This window comes from Pseudorasbora parva, chromosome 15 (genome assembly GCF_024679245.1).
Source record: "Pseudorasbora parva isolate DD20220531a chromosome 15, ASM2467924v1, whole genome shotgun sequence".
In the NCBI taxonomy this organism is placed as follows: Eukaryota; Metazoa; Chordata; class Actinopteri; order Cypriniformes; family Gobionidae; genus Pseudorasbora; species Pseudorasbora parva.
The window spans coordinates 1,108,080-1,131,271 of NC_090186.1; the positions used below are offsets into that span (position 1 = coordinate 1,108,080).

Genomic DNA, 23,192 nt, shown 5'->3' on the forward strand with positions numbered 1-23,192 from the left:
TGATTTGGTGAAGTCCTGACAGCAGTGACCGTGGAGATCCACTTTGAGACGCGACTGAAGCGATGTTGTGAAGCTTCCCGTCATTTCTGCGTTCAGATCGGTTCAAATGCAGCGCTGCCTTCCCAGAATGCTGTGCTGAAGCGCTGAAGTCGCTCGACCTCACCCAGAGGAATAAAGTGGAGCGCGGCGCGGACTATAACGACAGAAGTGTTCACGGACGACTGGATCTGCAGCTGAGAGTGTGTATGGGCGTGCGTTTCCTCTCTCGCTCTAGTCACGCGCGCGCACCCTACCGGGAGAAGAGCCCGTACGGCCCATACAAGGACCTTCCGCTCTATTAACGTCAAGCCGACCCATACTCGAAAAAAACACAGAAATACTCCATCAAACGTCCAACATTAGTTTCTGAAACTTTGACTATGTTTGGATGGGAATCCAAGTCTTTAACAGAGGAAAGCTCAGTGTGCAGGAAACAGCATTTCACCGCCCCTTTAAAGATTCAGAGCAGTGTGTGTGTGTGTGTGTGTGTGTGTGTGATCTAGATTCATAACTTCTAGACACTAATTAATCAAAAAAAAATTAAATTAATTTAAACTAATTATGTGAGGTTTGATGACTGTGTGTGTATGTGGGCGTTATAAAGAGGTTTTACAGCTGTGTGTGTGTGTGTGTGTGTGTGTGTGTGTGTTTAATCTGACACAGAGACACTGAAGAATCATAATAAACCCAAAATCCAGCACAGAGGGGTTTAGTGAATGTGGTGTTGAATGTGTGTAAGTGTGTGAGTGTGTGTGTGTCAGAGACGCTGTAGAAGGACAGAGTGCCGGCTGACACGTCCACACACACTCCTGCTCTCTTACAGGATGAACGGATTGCAGGAATATCAGTCCTGATATAATTGTGCCAGACAGAGAATCCTTTACCAGAGCAGAACAGACTCCAGGATTTGTCATTGAGTCCAAACCTACAGTGTTCACTCCGTCCTTTCCTCCTGATTCCTTTATATGCCACTGATATTTCAGCATCTCCGCTCCATTCGGCCTCCCAGTAACAGCGGCCAGTCAGACTCTCTCCACACAGAACCTGAAGAACACCTCCATCAAATCTCTCTGGATGACGAGGATACGGCTGAGGATTTCTCACACACTCCACCTTCCTGTTCCCCTCAGACAGAACGAGACAAGTGTGTGCTGTGTTTGGATCCAGTGTGAGATCACAGGCATCTGAACACAAGAAGAGAGAAACATCTAGAACAACAGTCACTAGACGAGTGTGTGAGTGTGTGTGTGTGTGTGTGTGTGTGTGGATCCAGTGTGAGATCACAGGCCCCTGAACACAAGAAGAGAGAAACATCTAGAACAACAGTCACTAGACGTGTGTGTGTGTGTGTGTGTGTGTGTGTGTGTGTGTGTGTGTGTGTGTGGATCCAGTGTGAGATCACAGGCCCCTGAACACAAGAAGAGAGAAACATCTAGAACAACAGTCACTAGACGAGTGTGTGAGTGTGTGTGTGTGTGTGTGTCTGTGTGTGTGTGGATCCACTGTGAGATCACAGGCCCCTGAACACAAGAAGAGAGAAACATCTAGAACAACAGACACTAGACGAGTGTGTGTGTGTGTGTGTGTGTGTGTGTGTGTGTGTGTATCCAGTGTGAGATCACAGGCCCCTAAACACAAGAAGAGAGAAACATCTAGTCACTAGACGTGTGTGAGTGTGTGTGTGTGTGTGTGTGAGAGAGAGAATGCCTGACTGACTGTGTGTGTGTGTGTGTGTGTGTGTGTGTGTGTGTGTGTGTGTGTGAGAGAGAGTGCCTGACTGACTGTGTGTGTGTGTGTGTGTGTGTATCTGAGTGAGTGAGTGAATGTGTGTGTGTCTGAGTGGACAAGTGATTGTGTGTGTGTGTGTGTGTGTGTGTGTGTGTGTGTGTGTGTGTGTGTGTGTGGGCATGTTTTTGTGACATATGAGGACACAAATGTGTATAATGCCATGGGTATGACACAGGTATTACAGGAGAGGGTGAAATATGAGGACATTACCCATGGCCCCACTTTTCAAAAGGCTTATAAGGCCCCGTCCACACGAAGCCAGAGCTTTCCTAATCCGATCTTTTTTCCTCGTTTCAAACCCTAACTCTAACACGAGATTAAGAAAACGGACTAAAAACGATGTAGTTTGCATGCCAGGCCAGTGTGTGGCGCTGTAATTCTGCCACAGAAATACACCAAAAACGGAGAAGAAGAGTTGTGGCTAGCAGGGGTACAGCAGTGGTCGGAGGTGAGGCGAAATCTCACAATAAAATTACAATAAATACATTTGCTCCTTAACAGATGTGTTTTATTAACGCCTACACCGACCCCGACCCCGACGGTCATTAAATGAGGCGATATTGAAGAGCTGCCCAGTGCTGGAGCTTTATCCCTTAACTCTTCACCGTGCTGGACGTAGTGTGATGACATCACCGTTTCAGAAAATATACGGATTCGCTGCACACACAAAAACGGAAGATGATCGTTTTCAGATTTATCCGCTTTGGGACCCGGTTCCAGAAAATATTGGATTCATGCTTCCAAACGCCGGATCCGTGCAGACGAAACGCTGATACGGGACAAAATGTATACATATCCAGCTAAACATGTCTCCGTGGGGCCTAAATCACACAGAATGTTTCCTGTGATGGGTAGGTTTAGGGGCTGTGTGTGAGTGTCAGAGAGAGTGTGTGACTTAATGTGTGTGTGTGTGTGTGTGTGTGTGTGTGTGTGTGTGTGTGTGTGTGTGTGTGTGTGTGTGTGTGTGTGTCTGGATCCAGTGTGAGATCACAGACATCTAGAACAACAGTCACTAGACGAGTGTGTGTGTTTACAGCAGTTAGCTCACCCATAAATGAAAATTAGCCCATGATTTACTCACCCTCAACTCATCCCAAGTGTATATGACATTATTTTTTCAAATGAATAAAATCTGAGTTATTAACAGTTATATTAAAAAAGTCCTGGCTCTTCCCAGCTTTATAATGCCAGTGCCTTGTCGGTCCATAAAAGTGCATCTAACCATCATATAACTGATCCACACAGCTCAGGGGTTAATAAAGGCCTTCTGAAGCGGTGAATTTGTGTAATAAAAATATCCATATTTAAACATTTATAGACTAAAATACTAGCTTTCGGTTTACAGTGCTACACGAATCAACTTGGGCTTAAAGGATAACTCCGGTGAGAAATGACCCTAGGGGTAATTAACAGATGGTTACCGAGTAGATCGTTCTCTGGGATGCGGTTTCATGAAAATCAAATGTAAAGAGTTTTATCTCTAAACACAGATTAGCTTATAATGTTTGTCTATGGGGCATGGAATAAGTGAAATTAAATCGCTAGTTAATACCACTAACAAGACTCAACATATCCTCACACACGGCAGCATGATGAGGGTCCCTACATGCAAACCGCAGCATTGAGAACTTAGTAAGAGTACAAACGGTTTAATAAGAAGATACTTTATAAAGACAGTGCATTACGCGTTTACAGACAGCAGCCATCTTGGAAAACAGTCTCGACGACTCGAGCCACGAACGCTGTGCTGAGTGAGCTGGTCGATAGGAATTAAGTTTGTGAAATCTAATTACATGGACTTTTATATTTTTATTTATTTATTTTCTCTGTCCCGTTCAGTGTTTTCTTCCGGAAACAACGGCCCATATGAGATTCAGTCACAGTTCATCACTTAGCACAGCGCTCATCGCTCAAATCTGTGTTTAGAGATAAAAATCTTTACACTTGATTTCCATGAAAACGCATCCCAGAGAAAGATCTACTCGGTAACCATCTGTTAATTACCCCTATAGGGTCATTTCTTACCGGAGTTGTCCTTTAAAGAGTAACCCTTCTTCACCCATGAATCCTTGACGTATGTGCACTGACAAACACTGAAGAGAGAAGATAGAGCTAAACAAAACTTAGCGTCAGGGGTTACTCTTTTCATTATCACACTAAAACACAATTTCTTTCAATAAACATAGTTAGTTTAGTCTATAAAGTTTAAAATATGGACATTGTTCTTACACAAACGTGCCACTTTGCTTCAGAAGGCTCTTCATTACTCATGTGCTATAAACATCTGAAGCACACGCCCCGAAAGCTGAACCTCTGACAGTCTACGAATGCTAAACTGAGCTATCTTTCAGGACTTCTTGCTCTTAAGTGGACAAATTAATACACAATTATTAAAAAAAAATAGGAAGTATCCCAGTAAACATAGTTGCTTATGTCATAGTAGGTTCAGTTAAGTGAACATACACTTTGAGAAAAAGTCACTTTAAAAATTATAAACTATTTAAAATAAATATAGCATATATATATATACAGTGAGGACAATACAGTGTTATATTACAACTACTGACCGACCGTCCTGAAAAGCACTGTTTATTTCATTTGGATCATATCTTTTGTGTTTATTTGTGTTTTCTCTTGTAATGTGTTTGGGCTAGTGGTTTAGATGTGCTCTTGATATTGGAATAGAGAATAGTGAATATTTCCTTAAGTCACTGGCCAATGGCATGTGTGGCAAAAGGTTAGTTTTAGTCCCTGTATATAGAGTTTGGGCAGTGGTTTTGTCTCAGTGAAAGAGAGAGTCATGTAGTTAAAAGATGTAGTAATATCATATTGAAATATATTACAAATCTAAATAATAAAATAATATCAAAACCAGATGTAGCCAAACACACATATAGTAGGGGTGGAGAAAAGCTTGACGCATCGCGATTCTTTATCTGTCGATTCAGAATCGATTCTGTGTTTGATTCAAACGGCCCCTTCCCCACTGTAAGCGCGGTCACTGGCCAAACAGAAAAACACGTTGATAGACGAACGTTCGTATGCTGACCATTCGCAAAACTCTGTTGCTTTTAAATGTGCTATATAAATCAAATTTGACTTGACTTGAAATAACTTTTTTTGGTTAAAAACTGAAAAATAGTCACACTTAGTTGTACATTTAGAACTGTTTCTTCTTAATGATTGTTCTGCAATTGTATGGCTTACCGTGTTTCATTCAGAGCTTGTTAATCCTGATATTACTTTGTTAATAAAATAAAAATATTGAAAGAAATCTTCATAATCATTTTTATTATGGCAATACTGCCAAACAGATATTCTAACTATGAACAAAAAGCACAGTAACTCCAATTTAGGTTAAACTGTAAAGTTAATGCATTACCAAATGTTAATGTATAATTACTAAAAAACATGTTGAGAATGGTTTTGGGAATCGTATCGTTACTCCCAGAATCAGAATCGGATCGGATCTTTAAGTGCCTTAAGATTCCCACCCCTAACACAGAGTTATCTCATTACTAGTGTGTTGAGTTTGCTGCTCAACCCCCCACCAGTAATTTACATTTCAATGCATGAAGACTCTCGCAGGTGAGACACAGAAGCTCACTACCAAAGCTCTCACCTACGTCCTACACTGAAAACCCTAATAAGTTGATTGAACTCAATTGATTTGAGTAAACTCGTTCCCTCAATTTAATTGAGTAATGGAGTCTCCCAAAACATGCATATTTAAGTTCACTTAACTTGGAGCTCACGTTCACTGTACTTAAATTGTTAAGTTCACCAAACTGGGTACTCCAGAAGTTCAGTACATCATGTTGGGTACAACCAATCAAAACTTCAGCATGCATTGCAGCATGAATAAATTATGAATCTGAATTGTGACACATTTTCTTTGATTCTTACTATTTGCTTTTACTTTTGCTCTTTTGTTCTGATGTTTTTGTAGCTTGTTTTATGTTCAGAGTTGATCTGTTTATCGAATAAAAAAAATAAAAATCTTGTAGAGATTCATACAAGGATTCTTGATGTCTGTGCTAACTAATGCCGCAGATTTAAACATTTTGTGCACAAAAAAAATAAAATAATAAATTGTTCAATTACCACAAGAGTAAAGAATCTCATGGATATTTGTATTAATATTTCATTAGACTCTGCATGAGATCAGGGATTGTGCCAATACATGGTGATGTTATCATCGTCAATGATTGAACAACATCACTTGATGATATTTTCTCTTGACTTTGTGTTCCTTCACAAATGTGTCTCACAAACACAAAACAGCCAGAGAAACATTATATTATAATATTATACAGTCAAGAGTCAAGAGCCCAACTAAAGCAAACACTGATCTCCATCATGGTGAGTTCCAACGAAACTATTATTTCCATTAAAACAGAAATAAAGTCAGTCTGGTTAGTTATAAGTTAGTTCACATATTATTATGTTTAGTAACTTGCACATTTTTACTTACCGATTTTAAGATTGCACACAATGAAAAAGTCTCCATCTTAATTTGAATCAGCAACAGAAAAGGACCGCCTTTTGTAAATGTCCTCCAATCAGTGAATTAGTTCTTGTTGCCAGACAGAGCTACTTGAATGGCCAATCACATCAAAGCAAGACCAGAGCGAGCTACTTTAATTAATTATGATTTTGAGTTCATTCAACTTGAAATCTTAAGTTTATGTATTTTGTAGGTTAATAAGTTATACTAACTTAAATTTTTGAGTTTTTGGACTAAACTAGTAATATTAAGTCAAGATTACTTGATTTGTTTAAGTAAAGACAACATTAGGGTTTACAGTGTAGACCAAATACACTGCCAAATTAAATTAAATTACAATCACTAGGACACATTTAGGAGAACTGAGTGAGGAGTTTATAAATTTGCTAACCAACTTTCAGCTTCACAGCAGTTAATTTTACATTTACAAATCAACTCATTCTTACAGAGCACTAGCAGCACAGGTTTACATCAACACTAACATCAGGAACATTAGACAATTAAAATGTCTTTACAAAACTAGAATGACACTCTACTGCTTATAATTCACTGCATGCTTACATTACAGTACATCATTATTCCTAAGTTTCCTCTTTTGAATGGATGGTAATGGACTAACACTGGTGTTGGTGTTCAGTTTCATCAACGTTGCTTTGATAGTGTTTGATTTTTTTAGCAGGATAAATTGCATTACAATATTACTGTATAAATGCTGTAAATGGCTGTCTCCTTCAGTTTTGTATTACGTTATTGTTTTGTCCATAAGTTTAACACTTTTGAAAACAGCATGTAAGGATGTGAAAATTGGCCTGTAGAACAAAGTAATGCATTAGGTATTACGTCTAAGGTATATATTGTGTGTGTGTGTGTGTGTGTGTGTGTGTGTGTGTGTGTGTGTGTGTGTGTGTGTGTGTGTGTGTGTGTGTGTGTGTGTGTGTGTGTGTGTGTGTGTGTGTGTGGACATACACTTTCGTGGTCCTGGTGTGATCCTGATCTCCCCTCCATGATCAACACTATAAACACACAAACACACATTAATGTAGATATGCATCATGCACACCCATTCACTATGTCAGTATCAGTGTTTGACACACTTGAGTCTCTGCAGTGAGCAGTCCGGATCCTCCAGTTTGTCAGAGAGCAGCTTCACTCCTGAATCTCCTGGGTGATTGTAGCTCAGATCCAGCTCTCTCAGGTGTGAGGGGTTTGAACTCAGAGCTGAAGACAGAAAACCACAGCCTTCCTCTGTCACCATACAGCCAGACAACCTACAGATGGATCAGAACAGCCTCGTCATCTATCTAGCTCTCTTTATATGTCTCACAAAAACATACACATATATCAATCAAACCACACCAGACTTCGTTTGGAAGCGGACCAACACCCATCTTTTTAGCGGCATTGGTCCGCTTGTTTGGTGCACACCAGGTTCTGGATTGCAGCGTTCACATATGTTCAGATTAACTGCACTAACCGAGCAATCGCACCACACTTAGTTTTAATCAAACCAAACATGACAAGTGTGAATGCACCCTTACATGAGTTAAAGTCTTCAATGAACGCAAAGAGTTGTGAGCAAATGGGATGGGTCAAATCTGCCACTAACTACACATTTCGTTTAACCCTTTGTTGAAATTATGCCGTTCGTAACTTGAATAATTCCAGAGCAAGTCAGAATAAATCAAAGTGTAACAATTTATTAACAGTCTATGTATAATGCCAATTACATAATCAATTCAAAGGTAGCCTAATCCATATAACATCAATAACATCTGAAGAAAAGAATGAAATATATACCTGACTTCTGAAAATGACAATGCTGGCTATCTTGAAACATCCAGCATTACGGGCTGACTTGACTACAGAATCGAGCCCTGAGCTCCTTGCAACATTTCTTTAAATATCCAGACCAGATTTATAAACTCTTTCAAATGTAAACAGTTCACAATGGGAATGTGCATTAACCAAGTCCTGTAGACTTGTATGGATGAGAGGCCAAACTGCTGAAAGCCACACCCACCATACACGAAGGCAAGATATCTTTAAACTCTTAAAACATTTATGATGTTCTAGTTTAATTCTGTGGAGATAAGATATTTGCACCAGTTGCACTGAGACATTTCAAATGATATCAAACACAAAATACTGTATAGTGAGGATTGACATTGTAGCGACTCAGGCGAATCAAACACACAATCGCCAGTTACATTTAACAAATATGTTTTGAATGCTCTGTGCTGAGTATCAGACCTTCCCCCAACACAACAGAGAAGGACTCTTCGTTACCCTGGAAACCATCTGATAAGATGTTTTATGGCTCAAAAGTATTTGGCCACAGAAAGTGCAGGAAGAGTGTCTTATACACAAAGAGTTTAAGACACAGAGCTTTTGCCTCAAATTATAGACAAACCATCTATAAATGAACATGCACCCCAGGACATTACATGTAAACACATAACTGTCTTGTAAAATGTTTATTCTGTATGGTATTTTGCATCTTTTTGTCTTTGTCTTAACAAAGTACTAGTTCAGATAACCTCATATATGTCATGTCTCCTATCAAATTAATGCTCACTTCACGACTTACACTTCCATGTATATCACTTATTCAGAAAATGCAGTGTGTGTTTGTTGCATTAATTATAGTATGAAGACTCAGAGACCCACTGAGTCGAACTTTGAAACAAAGAACCATAAATCTGCTGAGGAATTTCCCGCCTGGAAATCCCAACAATCTCATTGGTTAAGTCTAACCCTGGAGGGTGGGACTACGGCCAGACCATAAAAGGAGGACCTCGGATGCCCTCCCTCTGCTTCTTACTTCGCTCTCTTCTTCTGAAAGTCTCTTCCGAAATGCTCTCGTCTTCTCTCCCTGGCTGAACCACCAGCCCCCCCCCCCCCCCCCCCCCCCCCCCCCAAGCAGGGAGGGGCTCCAGACACCGAGCCATGTGCTGTGTGGGACCAGAAACCGAGGCCCACCACACTATGGGGCCAACAGGCCTCATCTCTTCCAAAAATCTTCTCTTCTACAATCCGATCTTCAACAATACGAAGCACCACTAGAGAAAAGCTGCTTCCCTCCCGACCTCGGAAAGAACCACCGAACACGCAGAAATACACACACACAAGCGAGAAGCCAAAACGAAACCAAAAAGAATGCAAGTATTCTTCTTCTTATAAAAGTCAAACTGCTGTAAAGAGGGTGTGTATTTTCCCGTTGGGACAAGCTAACTCCGTGAAGGTCGTATTTGAGGAACTGAAGGAAAGCTGTTTCTTACCCTCCCCCACTCTCTTTGTCTCTCTCTCTCTCTTTTATCTCTCTCTAACTTCAGTCTATTCATTATTCTCTTTTATGTATTCTTTCGTTAATATCTATACTTCTACTCTCTTGATGCATATTTAGTATGTACTTTCTGTGTGAATTGTAGTGTTATTTTTAGTCTGTGTTTATTAAACCTCCAAAAGACATTTAATGAGTTGAATCTGTTATTCTGCCACATACACGAAGTCAATGAAACTTGTGATCTAACGTTACCTAACTGCTTATGCTACTATGTTAGTAAAGTAAACTGTATGACCATTTGAAATATTGAACTTATCCTGATCAGTAAAGTTAATGTTTCTTATGCGCTCGTAAAGCAGTAATCCCTTATTGAGAATTGATTTGAAAAGTCTATAACTAATTTGCAGGACAAACTTAGTAGGATAATTTCAAGCAATTCCGTAAAGGGTTACTTGTATTTAATTAAACAATTTTCCCTATCGGAAAATTTTAATACGTAATGAACAACTGGCAAATCATATTCATAAATTCATGAATATTGAATATTAAATCCCTTTTGAGTTAATTATTCCCCGAGACATTAAACTCATGAGTCGTTGTTGTTACAACATTGTAATGAAGAGATTTCTGGTGCATTTCAGGTGATCTCAATATGAGGGGGAGCAGGAGTTGGGGGAAGTTTCAGGTGAAAGGAAAGGCATTAAATTAGTGTCATTCATAAATGATTCTCAATATGAGGGGGAGCATTTCTGCAATAGGACTATGAGTTTCTAATATTATGACTTTAGGTAAAAATGCCTTATGTTTACTATGGGTCATCGTTCATATATTTTATAAATGGCTATTGTTCAGAACTGATGTATACACAAGATGCCTTTAATGGCACTGGTGCAGATATGCATTTATTTGAGTGTGTGCATCGGTTAACCTGTTAAACTGAATCCCAACTTTTGGAAAAATCCTAAGAAATGCATACTCAGACTAAAACAAATACAGTTTGTGAATCCTTTGCACTAAAAGCATAATTATGGTCTCATTTGAAAGCAGACACTTGGCATTTTACTGTAAAGTCAAAATTATAATATTTTTATAATCAAAAATAGCTATAATAAGCTTCAAAGTTTTTATTACAAAGTAATAAGATGCGAGTTTCAAGATGGCGGCAGGCAGGTGTGGAGTGTTAATCACGCTACTCTTCTCACTATTTTATACGTTTTTATGGCATTTTAATGAGGTGGATAATATTAATGTTGATTTTAATATTGAAATTAAGCAACTTAGATGTGGATGTAAACATCTCGGTTTTGGAAAGAATGTTCAATGAAACAAAGACGCGGCCAAAGACGCGGCCATAAAAGACATTTAAGTGACTTATTAATCATATTAATGTGTCTACTTGTGTCGGGAGACATTCATCAATGTCCTGGGCCTGGTTCATGCAATGGTGGAGTTTGCCCAACTTTTGCCGCTGATGGCCGTCGGCATTTGGGTGCGGAGCAATGTCGGCGATTGGAAATTGGTGTCGAATGGAGCCTGATGGCGGATCAGTGGAGCGATTTACGTCCTTGTAAGGAAACAAGAGACTTATGTCAAAAGGACTTTGGTGTGTCGGATATGTTTTCTATGACGGAGAATGGAGGCAGGATGCTGAGGACTCGGTCAAGTAAATCTACTGTGAAGGATGAACAGTTTCTTCCAAACTTATCAAAGTTCAAAATCAGCGATCTTCAGTCTATTGGGTCAATGAAAGGTCTGCACATGGTTCATCTCAATGTCAGGAGTTTGCTTCCAAAGATAAGTGAACTTCGTTACTTATGTCAGGAATCAAATGTGGCGTTGTTCAGCTGTAGCGAAACATGGCTTGATGACTCGATACTGGACGCAGAGATTCACATAGACAATTATTGCTTACTGAGAAAGGATCGAAATCGAAAAGGAGGTGGTGTATGTGCATACATAAGGTCAGATTTAATGTTTAAAGAGAGAAAAGACTTTGTAAATACTGCAGTCGAGGCGGTTTGGCTGGATGTTCTGCTGCCAAAGAGTAAACCGATTTTGGTTGGTATTTGCTATCGTCCTCCTGATCAAAGTGACTTTTATGAGAATCTTGAAGAGATTTTAAATGTGTCAAATTATGTTTTAGGTCAAGAGTTAATCATTTTGGGTGACTTAAATACTGACATGCTGAGGAAGGATTCGTCTATGTTTAAATATTTTAGTTCATTTTGTAAGTCTTATGCATTGAAACAAGTGATTGTTGATCCTACTAGAATTACTCCCAAAAGTAGAACAATTATTGATTGTATATTAGTTTCAGACAATTGCAAGATTTTTAGAAGTGGTGTTTTGGAGGCTGGTTTAAGTGATCATAATATGGTTTATGTAATTAGGAAATTAAAGAAAGAGGCCATAAGGCAACATAATACTTTAAAAATTAGATCGCTTAAAAGGTATAGTCCACAAATATTTGTTGAAGAACTTATGAAGATAAATTGGATCGAGGTGATGCAGTGTGATGAGGTGGATATAGCTTGGGACAAGTTTAAGAATAACTTCTTGCAAGTTTTGAACAAAGTTGCGCCTTTCAAGGAGGTAAGAATTAAACAAAGAACAGAACCGTGGATGACGGATAGTATTTTGAAGGATATTAAGGAACGCAATGATAGTTTAAGAGCATTTAGAAGGAATGGAAATAATGATGATTATGAAAATTTTAAATACAAAAGAAATGAGATAAGATGTAAGATTAAAGATGCAAAAAAGACTTTTTTTAAGTATAAGATTAGTGAGGTAAAGCAGGATTCTCAAAAGTTATGGCGAGTTTTGAATGATTTAGGATGTCGAAAAAGAGCTAAAAGTAAAGGTTCCAGAATCAGTCTTAAAGTCAATGATCAATTATTGACAGACCAGAAAGAAGTAGCCAATTGTTTTAATAGATTCTTTACTACTGTTGCTGAAAATTTGTTAAAGGAGTTACCAGTTCAGACCGGTTTATATAATGACAAATTAGTTAAGGACTATTATGCCAATTGTGGTGTTACTTTAGGAGGTTTTTCATTTAATACAAATGAGACTACAGTTTATAAGAAATTAACAGATTTGAAATGCAATAAAGCGACAGGTTTAGATAATATTCCAGCAAGGTTTATTAAAGATTCAGCTAAGTTTATAACCCCTATGGTTACTCACATTTTAAATCTCTCTATAGGCAAATCTAATGTACCTGATGAATTAAAACAAGCAAGAGTTTTCCCCCTTTATAAAAAAGGGAGTAGGTTTGAGTGTAACAACTATAGGCCGGTGTCTATTTTATCTTCCCTGTCTAAGGTGTTTGAAAAGATTTTATTTGACCAAATTGTAGAATATATTTCCAAATTTAATATTTTGTATGAACTTCAGTCTGGCTTTAGGAAGATGCACTCTACTGAGACAACGATTTTGTATTTGACAGATTTTATTAAAAAACAATTGGATAAAGGTAAATTAAGTGGGATGGTATTGTTAGATTTACAGAAAGCCTTTGACACAGTTGACCATAATATTTTGTTATTAAAATTACATGCTATGGGTTTTGAGACTAAAGCATGTAAATGGATTAACTCATATCTTTCAAATAGGTGTCAAATGGTAGATTTAAATGGAGTGTTTTCAGATAATTTGCCCATCTCTTGTGGAGTACCACAAGGAAGTGTATTGGGACCCTTACTTTTTTTACTATATATAAATGATCTAAAAATGGCCTGTTCTAGCCACCTTCTATTATATGCTGATGATGCAGCAATAATTGCCACTGATGAGAAGAAGGATATAATTGAAAGTGAATTAAGTAGAGTGATCGAGGAAGTATCCAATTGTTTTTTTCAAAATAAGTTGTTTTTACATTTAGGTAAAACAGAAGCTATTTTATTTGGTTCTGCGGCTAAATTGAGAAAATGTTCAAAATTAGAAGTGAGGGTTGGAGATTTGATGATTAATGCTAAGCAAGAAGTGAAATATTTAGGATGTACTTTAGATAATAAACTGACTGGGGATAGTATGGCTGTTCAAGTGCATTCTAACGTTTGTAAACGAATTAAATTCTTAGCGAGACAGGCTGCTTACCTAGACACAAAAACCTTAAAAATGTTAGCTGGTGCATTAGTACAAACACATTTTGATTATGCAGCAACTTTTTGGTATAGTGGCGCTACTAAACAAATGAAAATCAAATTACAGACTGCTCAGAACAAATTGTGTAGAATTATTTTAGGCCTTCATCCACTAATGCATTTAAATATTAATCATTTTAAGGAAATAGGGTTTTTAAAAGTGGACAAGAGGGTAATTTTTCTAAAACTAATGATGGTGTATAAAATATTACAGAGAAATGTTCCTAAGTATTTGTGTGACTACTATGTTTTCATAAGAGATGTTCATTGTTTTTCTACAAGGTCAAGGATTAATAATATATATGTGTGTCGGTATAAGGGTATAAATGGGAAGAATTCGTTTTTATATTCCAGTGCAGTTGCTTGGAATAATTTGCCCGATTGTGTAAAACAAATTCAAGAAGAAGGTACTTTTAGAAGTGAAGTTAAAAAATGTCTTTTTAATGATGTTTGAGGTATTATATGTGTATGTGGTTGTGTGTTGTGTTGATCTCATTCCCATTATGAACTGCTCGTCTATTTTGAACTCCGAGGACCACAATGGAAATAAGCCTATGGCTTTTTTGTGTATCTTATCCTCGACAGTTTTGTTTTTTAATATGTATGAAATGGTCTTTTTGGGCCTGACTGTACTTGTTTTAAAAATTTAATTGTTAAATAAATCAAATCAAAAAAAAAAGTTATAAGAAATGTATTTGTATTAAATATCTTTATGAAAATAAAATTGAAGTTGGCCTTGGCGGAATCTAGAAATGCACTACAGCTAAAGCCACAAGACTGACCATGTTATATTTCAGATCTGAAGATGATAAGTCTAAAACTCTGAATATTATTAAATGTTTTACAAGATCGTTTCATGTGATATTATTTTGAGATATCTCTAAAATATAAACTGATGTTTATTGCCATGTCTTAGCTTTCATTCAGTGTACTGCCTCTATTGTTTAGAGGTGCAAACTGCCCCATTCAGTTTGTCTCCCCGGCACACATTCACACTTCTGCAGACTGGTTATGGCTCTAATTATTATTCTTTTGTCTGCATTTTAATTACTAACGACTCTCTATTCAAACTGTTCTATTCAAACATCATTTCCAAATCAAACCTCTCACTTTACCCTCACTGAGACTCTATTGAATGCATTTCGTCCAAATAAGCATTTCAGTAGTTTTACATTTAGAAAATGTTTATAAAAATAAAGTATTTACTCAGTGGCAGGTGCATCTAGGGCAAGCTAGCATGTTAGATTAGCACACCAGCAAAACAACAATTTATTTTATTCAAAACTTACTTCATATGACTTTATACTTTATAAGTCGAGTGTTTTATATAACAATCTGTGGTCCCATGTAGCTTCGGGTCAAAAAATCTGACAGAAAATACACAATGCTAAAAGCTGTGTGGAATAGCAATGCATTATAAATATCATCTATTATGAAACCACCCAACATGGCATAAAGAACACAGACCAACCATATGTTGCCGCGATTGTGTGTTTATTGTCTTCAAACGTGTTTATCTGCATGAAATAGCGATCTGACGATCTCTGGAAGCTGTTTGTTTATGATATTCTTGATATTCTTTATATACTTCCTGAATGTCACATGGTGTGTCTGTTCTTCATGTGTTCCATATTAGGACTGAATGTTCAGTAGTACAGCTTTCCAGCGCCCTCCGGCTGCCAGAATGAATTGAAAACAGCACATCACAGTCTACTGCGCTCATAATGATACATCCGCGGATTTTGGATAAAGATTGAATAAATAATACTTCTCTGTATAGAAATTTGACTCAAACATGTGAGAATCTATTAATATGTCTCCACATCTGCACACATTTGAAGTAAAAGCCCTGAGGGAAGTTGTTTTGTCGAGTGTCTTCATGACGACCACAGAAGAGTTTTTTATGAATGGGAGCAAATGACGCGCATATTACAACCAAAAGGTAGCGACGCCGATGATCATATTCATAACTCCTGGCACATATTAACACATTACGGTCACTATAAGACTTTGAGAATAAAACAGAGGTAAAAAAAATTAAACTTTAGCCTTAGATCTTTTTAATGATGTATAGTTTGTCAAGGTAATTACTTACATCTGATAGCAATTGAGCTGATTTAAGCAAAGAGACCTTCAGCACATCCACGTCCTCATGAACGTTAAGAGGTAAAATAGATAGCACTGCAGAGTGAATAAATGCTACACCATCTATGAGTTACATCTACCATTTAACTGTGTAAGAAATGGATTATTACATCTGTCAAAATAACCACTCCACATACCATTTTTGTGTTGTAAAGTTCCTTTTATTTCACATGAAGCTGTGAACACGTTAGCATTGTCTTACCGTTATCTCTTCTTTATGGTTGACTGTATGGGTCTCACTACAGGAGCACACCCCCTAGTGAGTCCCTTTATATAAGTTCTACCTATGAGGAGTTGGGTTATAAATCTAATATTTGTTGTTTTTGTTTTTTTCTTTACTGCAATTAAGCTCTTTTGAAACTGGTACATTTGTATGTGTCACTATGTGGTTTAAAATTTAAGATTTAGTACATTTCTATTTTATTTGTATTTTTCAGGTCATGTGAATTTATGTACCACCAAGATAGAATTGTTAATGGTTTGGTCCAGTTTTTGTGGCGGGAATTGTTTCTATTTAAAGAATGCTGTTTAGTGTTTAGGAAAAAAGAAAATAAGCAACCAGACATCTGTAAATGCTCTTGGTCACCTGAGTGAAATGGTTGCTGGCGACGAAACATGATATAAATATCACCTGCATTATGAAGGATGAAGGATTTAAGTGTATTATTAATTTATTAATTATTAGTTCACATCACTCAAACAGTTGTCAACGGAGAAACTGGCATCCAAGCAACACATAAGGGATCGATCCCGAGTTGCAAGATCACTACATGCATTCTAGTAGCAGATAGTCGTGTATGCAGGGAAATTCATCATACCCCTTCGCTTAATAGTGTGGTCCCAAAAAATATTTGTTTGAAGTGCTTTCTGGCCCTTCCCCTTACCCCTACCACTTCAGGCAAAAGAGAATCGAGACACCGCTACCCCTTCATGTCAATGTGCAAAACGAAGGGGTAGGGGAAAGGGAAGGGCTTAATCTAAGCCAGTGGTCTTCACTATTTTTTTCATGAGAGCCGCACTGATAGCACAAAATCAATAGGAGAGCCACTTTTATTGCAAAGCAGCTGCGTTTCTAGGATTTTCGTTTTAGGGGAGCTTAGCCCCCAGTGAGGGTAGCCTATGGAAAAAATGGTAACATAGTGTAGTGTCCAAATTGCGGCATTAACTAGTAGCTTACAAACATGCATACCCATACGATATTGTCTGTTTATTATTTATAAAGCAAATATTACCCCCTTACTGCATGTTCATACTTTACATGTAATATTTGTATCCAATAATGTTTATAATTACAGAGATCCAAAATGTTAGGGGGGTTCGGGGGGCATGCTCCCCCGAGAAAATTTTGATTTCTATGATCTACATATGTGCATTTTAAGATGTTCTGAAGGCCAAAAAATTAGATAACAATAGCACTAAAAATGCCTAATCTGATGAAAATGGCTTTGTTAATATTTCTTGTTCGTTAATTAGGCCTACATTATGAATCACATAGGCATATTTTCAGTTAATAATTGTGAAATTAGAGTAGACAAAAGTTTATTAATTTGCCTGAATATTTTTGTGAAAATAAAACTTGGCCGCAGAAAGAAAATTGAAGATACAATACAAGAGAAAAATAAATTACAGATGTCTTAACTTTCATTTTTACAAAAGGTGCATATATCTGCTACAGAGGCTCAGATGTATACACACACACACACACACACACACACCTCTGCTTCTGACGTGCGCTCTGCTCCGCGCCGCTGCCGATTGAAGAACATGTAGACTAAAAAAGACGGGACGAAGCCGAAGCCTCCCGCCATCCATAAAAGCAGGATTACATTAATGCTGGGATGAGCGGAAGCAAGCGTGCGTTTCCTTGACTTTCTTCATGTTGTATTTGTAGCTTGTCGTTGCAATCCTTGTGAGGCATGCAAGATGTTCACTGGTGAGGCGGTTTCTCTGTTAGAATCGTCCTAACTTAGCGTCGTGGAATGTATTTGGCGTGCATGGTACGCAGTTTTTCGCGTGCATATGATACGTGTATTATACGCACGAACCCCTTAACCCCAGCATGTCATATACACGCCATAAAGTGCGTATCATATGCACGTGAAAAACTGTGTAGCATATGCACGCCAAAACTCATATACGTTCCACGAGATTGCACACTCGTACTATTGATACGCATTCACATGTGATATAATGCAAGCCGCAAATTAAAGCTTGGCGAGTCGCATGAGGCTTGCGAGCCGCGCAATGAGTAACACTGATCTAAGCTCTGTCTGTGAAACCAGGCCTTAATGTGTTTAATTGTGATTAACCATGCAAAAATGTGTGCTTGCTTAATTAGATATTTTTAATTAAAAAAACAAAACAATTGATTGACAGAATATGAAGAACATGAAAATCTTCAGGAGTCGGCTCTCCATGACAGTTTGAAACCAGACAAGACAACAGACCAAAAAACACACTCAGTTAAATATCATACAATTATAGTTAATCAATGAAATCCCATAAAATATTGAGGTAATTTTGTGCTTAATAGGGGTGTAAATCGGCACATGTCTCATGATTCCATTCAATTATGATTATCATGTAAAAAAAGATTGACTGAAAGTGAGAAGAACACACACATCAACAGTCAGATCATCTACAAACACACAAAAAAATTATGACCATTGGACTATAAATAATCCCTCATACGTTCTTAAATACCTCAGAATCTGCAGCTGACAGTTTGAACTCTTCAGTCCATCAGAGAGCAGTTTTACTGCTGTATCCTGCAGATCATTGTTACTCAGGTCCAGCTCTCTCAGGGCACAGTTTGAGGATTGAAGAGCTGATGACAAACTCTCACAACACTGAACTGTGAGATTACAGTGAGTAAGACTGAAAGAGAGAAGAACACACATATCAACAGTCAGACCATCTACAAACACACACAGACATTATGACCATCGGACTGTAAATGATCTCTCATATGTTCTTTAATACCTCAGTATCTGCAGATGACAGTCTGAACTCTTCAGTCCATCAGAGAGCAGTTTTACTGCTGTATCCTGCAGATCATTGTTACTCAGGTCCAGCTCTCTCAGGGCACAGTTTGAGGATTGAAGAGCTGATGACAAACTCTCACAACACTGAACAGTGAGATTACAGTGAGTAAGACTGAAAGAGAGAATACACACATCAACAGTCAGACCATCTACAAACACACACAGACATTATGACCATCAGACTGTAAATGATCTTCTCATATGGTCTTTAATACCTCAGTATCTGCAGCTGACAGTTTGAACTCTTCAGTCCATCAGAGAGCAGTTTTACTGCTGAATCCTGCAGGTTATTGTTACTCAGGTCCAGCTCTCTCAGGGCACAGATTGAGGATTGAAGAGCTGATGACAAACTCTCACAACACTCATCAGTGAGATTACAGCCAGCGAGACTAGAAAAGATTAAATAATATAACATTAAAACAATAATGAAATAACAATAAACGAATGTAAAGGAAGATGCCAGTTGTCTGTCCTCAGGAACCTGGAACAAAATATTTTTTTAACATTCTAGCCTGAATGAAAAATGAAAAAAAAATGTAATACTTTTATAATTTAAAAGAAAATGTAATCATTTCATCATTCAAGTTCATTAAAGTTGCACAGTTCTGTTTGAGAAACACTTTTGAAAGTGGATCGGACCAAGCACCATAACACACTTGTAACCAATCAGCAGCAGGGGGCGTGTCCACTCATGATGGGGGAGGAGAGACAGTGAGCCAATCAACAGTAGGGGGTCTGTCAACTAATGGAGGAGAGAGAGCAACGAAGAGGAAGAATTAAAGAAAGACTATAGAAAGAGAGATGGCTGAGAGGTAGGGCTGGACGATATGGCCAAAATTTATATCACGATATATTTCTTAATTTCGGTCGATACGATATAATTTCGATATCGATATGAACTATATAAAAGCTTTAGAAAAACTACCAAGAACTGCCACAAGGGATTTCTGTACCTACAAACTTCTGAAAAATTAATTTGCCAAGTCTATGAAACCTCCTCCTATAAAACTATATAATATTTTAGAAATAAAAACGGTACAAATAAATTAATGTTCACCTTTTATTTGTATTTAGCCTTTATACGAACAAGAAATGTGAAATCACCATCAAATAAACATAAGACTCTCACTTCGCAGACGCAGTTTATTGAGCATTTAAGTTTTAAATTTCAGTGAAGAACGATTCATAGCGCTATATTCTCCTTTTATGCAAAACTATAGACCTTTATCTACTGATTCACAAAAAATAAATAAAAGAAGACTCAAGTCAGTGGCCTATTTGTGCTCTGTTTGAGAGGAGTGCACGCTGCTTTTTGCAATGCTTTAAACACGAGCAAATGATACATTTTTGTGAAGACTTCCTGCTTCGCTACTGTTCGGACGCTCTTGCTTACTGCTCCGCGCTTTGCTCTATCGCTTCTATATTTTATCTCATAATTTTAACTTCAGCAAATCAACACAGTGCTCTAACAACAAAGCTTGACTTCAACGATAAAACTAGAAACTCTGTTGACTGGATTACTACAAAAAGGTGGAACATTTCATCTGACCAGCCTCTCGCTGCCATCAGCTTACATTCCGGAAGGGAAAACACAGCTGCCTACTATCGAAAGGATAAGAAAATGCCTCCTCTAGCTAAGGAATCTTCTTGCTGCACAAACTGCCACAGACTTTTACAAAGGATTGCAGTTCTTGAAACAAAGTTATTTGCGGAACCACCAAACCGGATGAATCACACAGCAGAGCTTCATCATGAACGCCCTCTGCACACAGCCGGTGAGTCCCATAAATTTAGTGCTACTCAACAGATAGAGAAACAAGAAACTGATCGACACACTAATCGATGGCACAAACAGGGGGCAAGACCCAAACGCACTCGAGACATCAGATTGTCACGAGCTTCATATATTGCTGCCGTTGCATGCTCTACCCCAGACACAAGGATTGCAAACTCTAGTTTCCGACCACCATCGATACATCTCGAAAACAGATTTGAAGTATTAATGAATGTGGGTGAGGAATCCCCAAACGTGATGAATATGATCGAACACAGATTGCATCAGCCCGCAGCTAACACTAATGCTAACAGGCGCTCAAGGTCGAGCAGACAGCGGCCCTCAGCTCAGAGCGCAGCCGAGCCAAGGACTCTGATAGTGGGTGACTCTACAGTCAGAAACATTCGCAGCAGAGATACAACTACATGCTGCCTTCCACAAGCAACCATTTCTGATGTAAACAGGGAAATTGAGAACATTCTGATGAAACATAAGACTGCAAATCAACTAATCATTCATGTGGGGAAGAACGATATTCAGAGAGAGCAGTCAGAACTCATGAAGTCGGACTTCAATTAACTTTTTGAAACACTTAGAAAACTGAAAGTTCAGCCGTTCATCAGTGGACCACTGCCAGCAAGAGGAACAAATAGATTCTCACGGTGGCTTAGGCTTAATACATGGCTGCAAAAAACCTGTAACATGAATGGAGTGAACTTCATTGATAACTTCAATCTCTTCTGGAGTCAGAGACAACTGTTTACATCAAATGGCCACCACCCAAACAAACTTGGTGCAAGAGTGCTAAAGGACAATATTTATTTTTCCCTTCATCATCCTTCAGCTGTGTGTTTTAACCCACTCAACCTGATACAGAGTATGGATGACCACAGGACTTCATTTCAGCTCCTGAATGGACACTCGGCTGACACATCCCACAAGGACAATGAGAACTCCACACAGCCACAACAATTGCTCATGGACACACTCCCAGCTGAGCCCTGCCCACAGAGCTCACTACAGACAGACTGTGAAGGATTAGAACTGCTCCAAGATTCAGCACCCAAAGATGACTTTCTTGAAAATGGACAGCAAAGCCAGGACAACATACTTCAACTTCCGATAACACCAGAGCAACAGCCCCTCTCACCAGACATGTCATTCCTCTCTCCAGCATTCCCGCATCTGGGCTTCTCAGAGAAAATGGAGGAACTGATTTTTGTTGGAACTAGACTATCACACTCAATTGCTGCGAGCCCCCAGATATCAACCAAAAAGCGTCGAGCCCCACAACCACCAAAGCCTGTGGGCCCAGCTCCCCCTCCTCCTGTGAGATTTCTTCGGTCACAACGCCAGGGCCCACACCCTCCTCCATCTGTTGTAGGTGAACCAAAAACAACTGATTCCAGCTCTCAGTGATGTGTTTTGGGTCCCCGCTATGATAACAGTACCTTTATCAAATGTTTGCAAAACAAGTGGGAACCCAGTGTGCCTGCCTCTTTCTCTATCTCTGTTCTGTTACGTGAAAGAAAGTCTAAGGCCTTGTCAGGCCGTTTAACAAACCAATATAATCTGCTGCCTGTCACTTGTCAAACTGAGACTAATGTGGGTGAAAAAATTAATACTGTTAAGTTAGCACTTTTAAACATCTGTTCACTTAAGAACAAATCATTCCTAGTCAGCGACTTAATAACCACAAACAACCTTGATTTTTTGCTTCTAAATGAAACGTGGTTAGAAGAAAACTGTAGTGCAACAGTCCTCAATGAAGCAGCCCCTCCTAACTTTACTTTTATGAGTGTTTGCAGAGCAGTTAGGAGAGGTGGAGGTGTTGCTGCTCTTTTTAAAGATTTCTATCAATGTAAGCAAGTATCATTTGGTGACTATTTGTCTCTAGAATATCTGGGTATTGTGTTAAAAGGTTCTCCACGCATCCTGCTTATCATTGTTTACAGGCCTCCAAAGTACTCTCCAGCCTTTATTGAGAAATTTACAGAACTGTTATCAATAATTTCCTCAGAGTTTGACTGTTTTGCTATTGCTGGGGATTTTAACATTCACATAGATAATATTGAATCCAGTACAACAAAAGAGCTCATGACTGTTCTTAACACTTTTGATTTGACCCAGCATGTAAATGGACCCACACACAATCGTGGACACACTCTAGATTTACTTATCAGTAAGGGTCTAAACATTTCATCAATTGTTATTAAGGATGTGGCACTGTCTGATCATTTCTGTATTTTCTTTGACATATCAATCACTCCTGCCATTGAAGCTAGATCTGTCTCTGTCAAAAAGAGATGCTTAAATGAGAACACTAATGTGCTGTTTATGAAGGCTTTATCTCTAAAACCAAGCATATCTGCAGACTCTGTTGATTTTCTCCTTGACTCCTTTAACTCAAAAGTTAAGAGTGTAGTTGATGATATTGCCCCTTTGAAAGTCAGGAAAAAGAGTG

At 38.4% G+C, this 23,192-nt stretch overlaps 1 protein-coding gene across 1 annotated transcript in view; it reads right to left on the bottom strand.

The window, feature by feature from the left end:
- Positions 1–597: 597 nt before the first annotated feature.
- LOC137040863 (NACHT, LRR and PYD domains-containing protein 3-like) overlaps positions 598–23,192 on the bottom strand; it is a 32,131-nt gene continuing 9,536 nt past the window's right edge. The window contains exons 5-10 of the mRNA XM_067416612.1: positions 19,170–19,343; positions 18,893–19,066; positions 18,614–18,787; positions 7,429–7,602; positions 7,301–7,347; positions 598–1,223 (exon numbers count right to left, since the gene is read on the bottom strand). Coding sequence (XP_067272713.1) covers positions 649–1,223; positions 7,301–7,347; positions 7,429–7,602; positions 18,614–18,787; positions 18,893–19,066; positions 19,170–19,343 — 1,318 coding nt within the window. The 3' untranslated portion in view covers positions 598–648. The remainder of the gene's footprint in view (positions 1,224–7,300; positions 7,348–7,428; positions 7,603–18,613; positions 18,788–18,892; positions 19,067–19,169; positions 19,344–23,192) is intronic.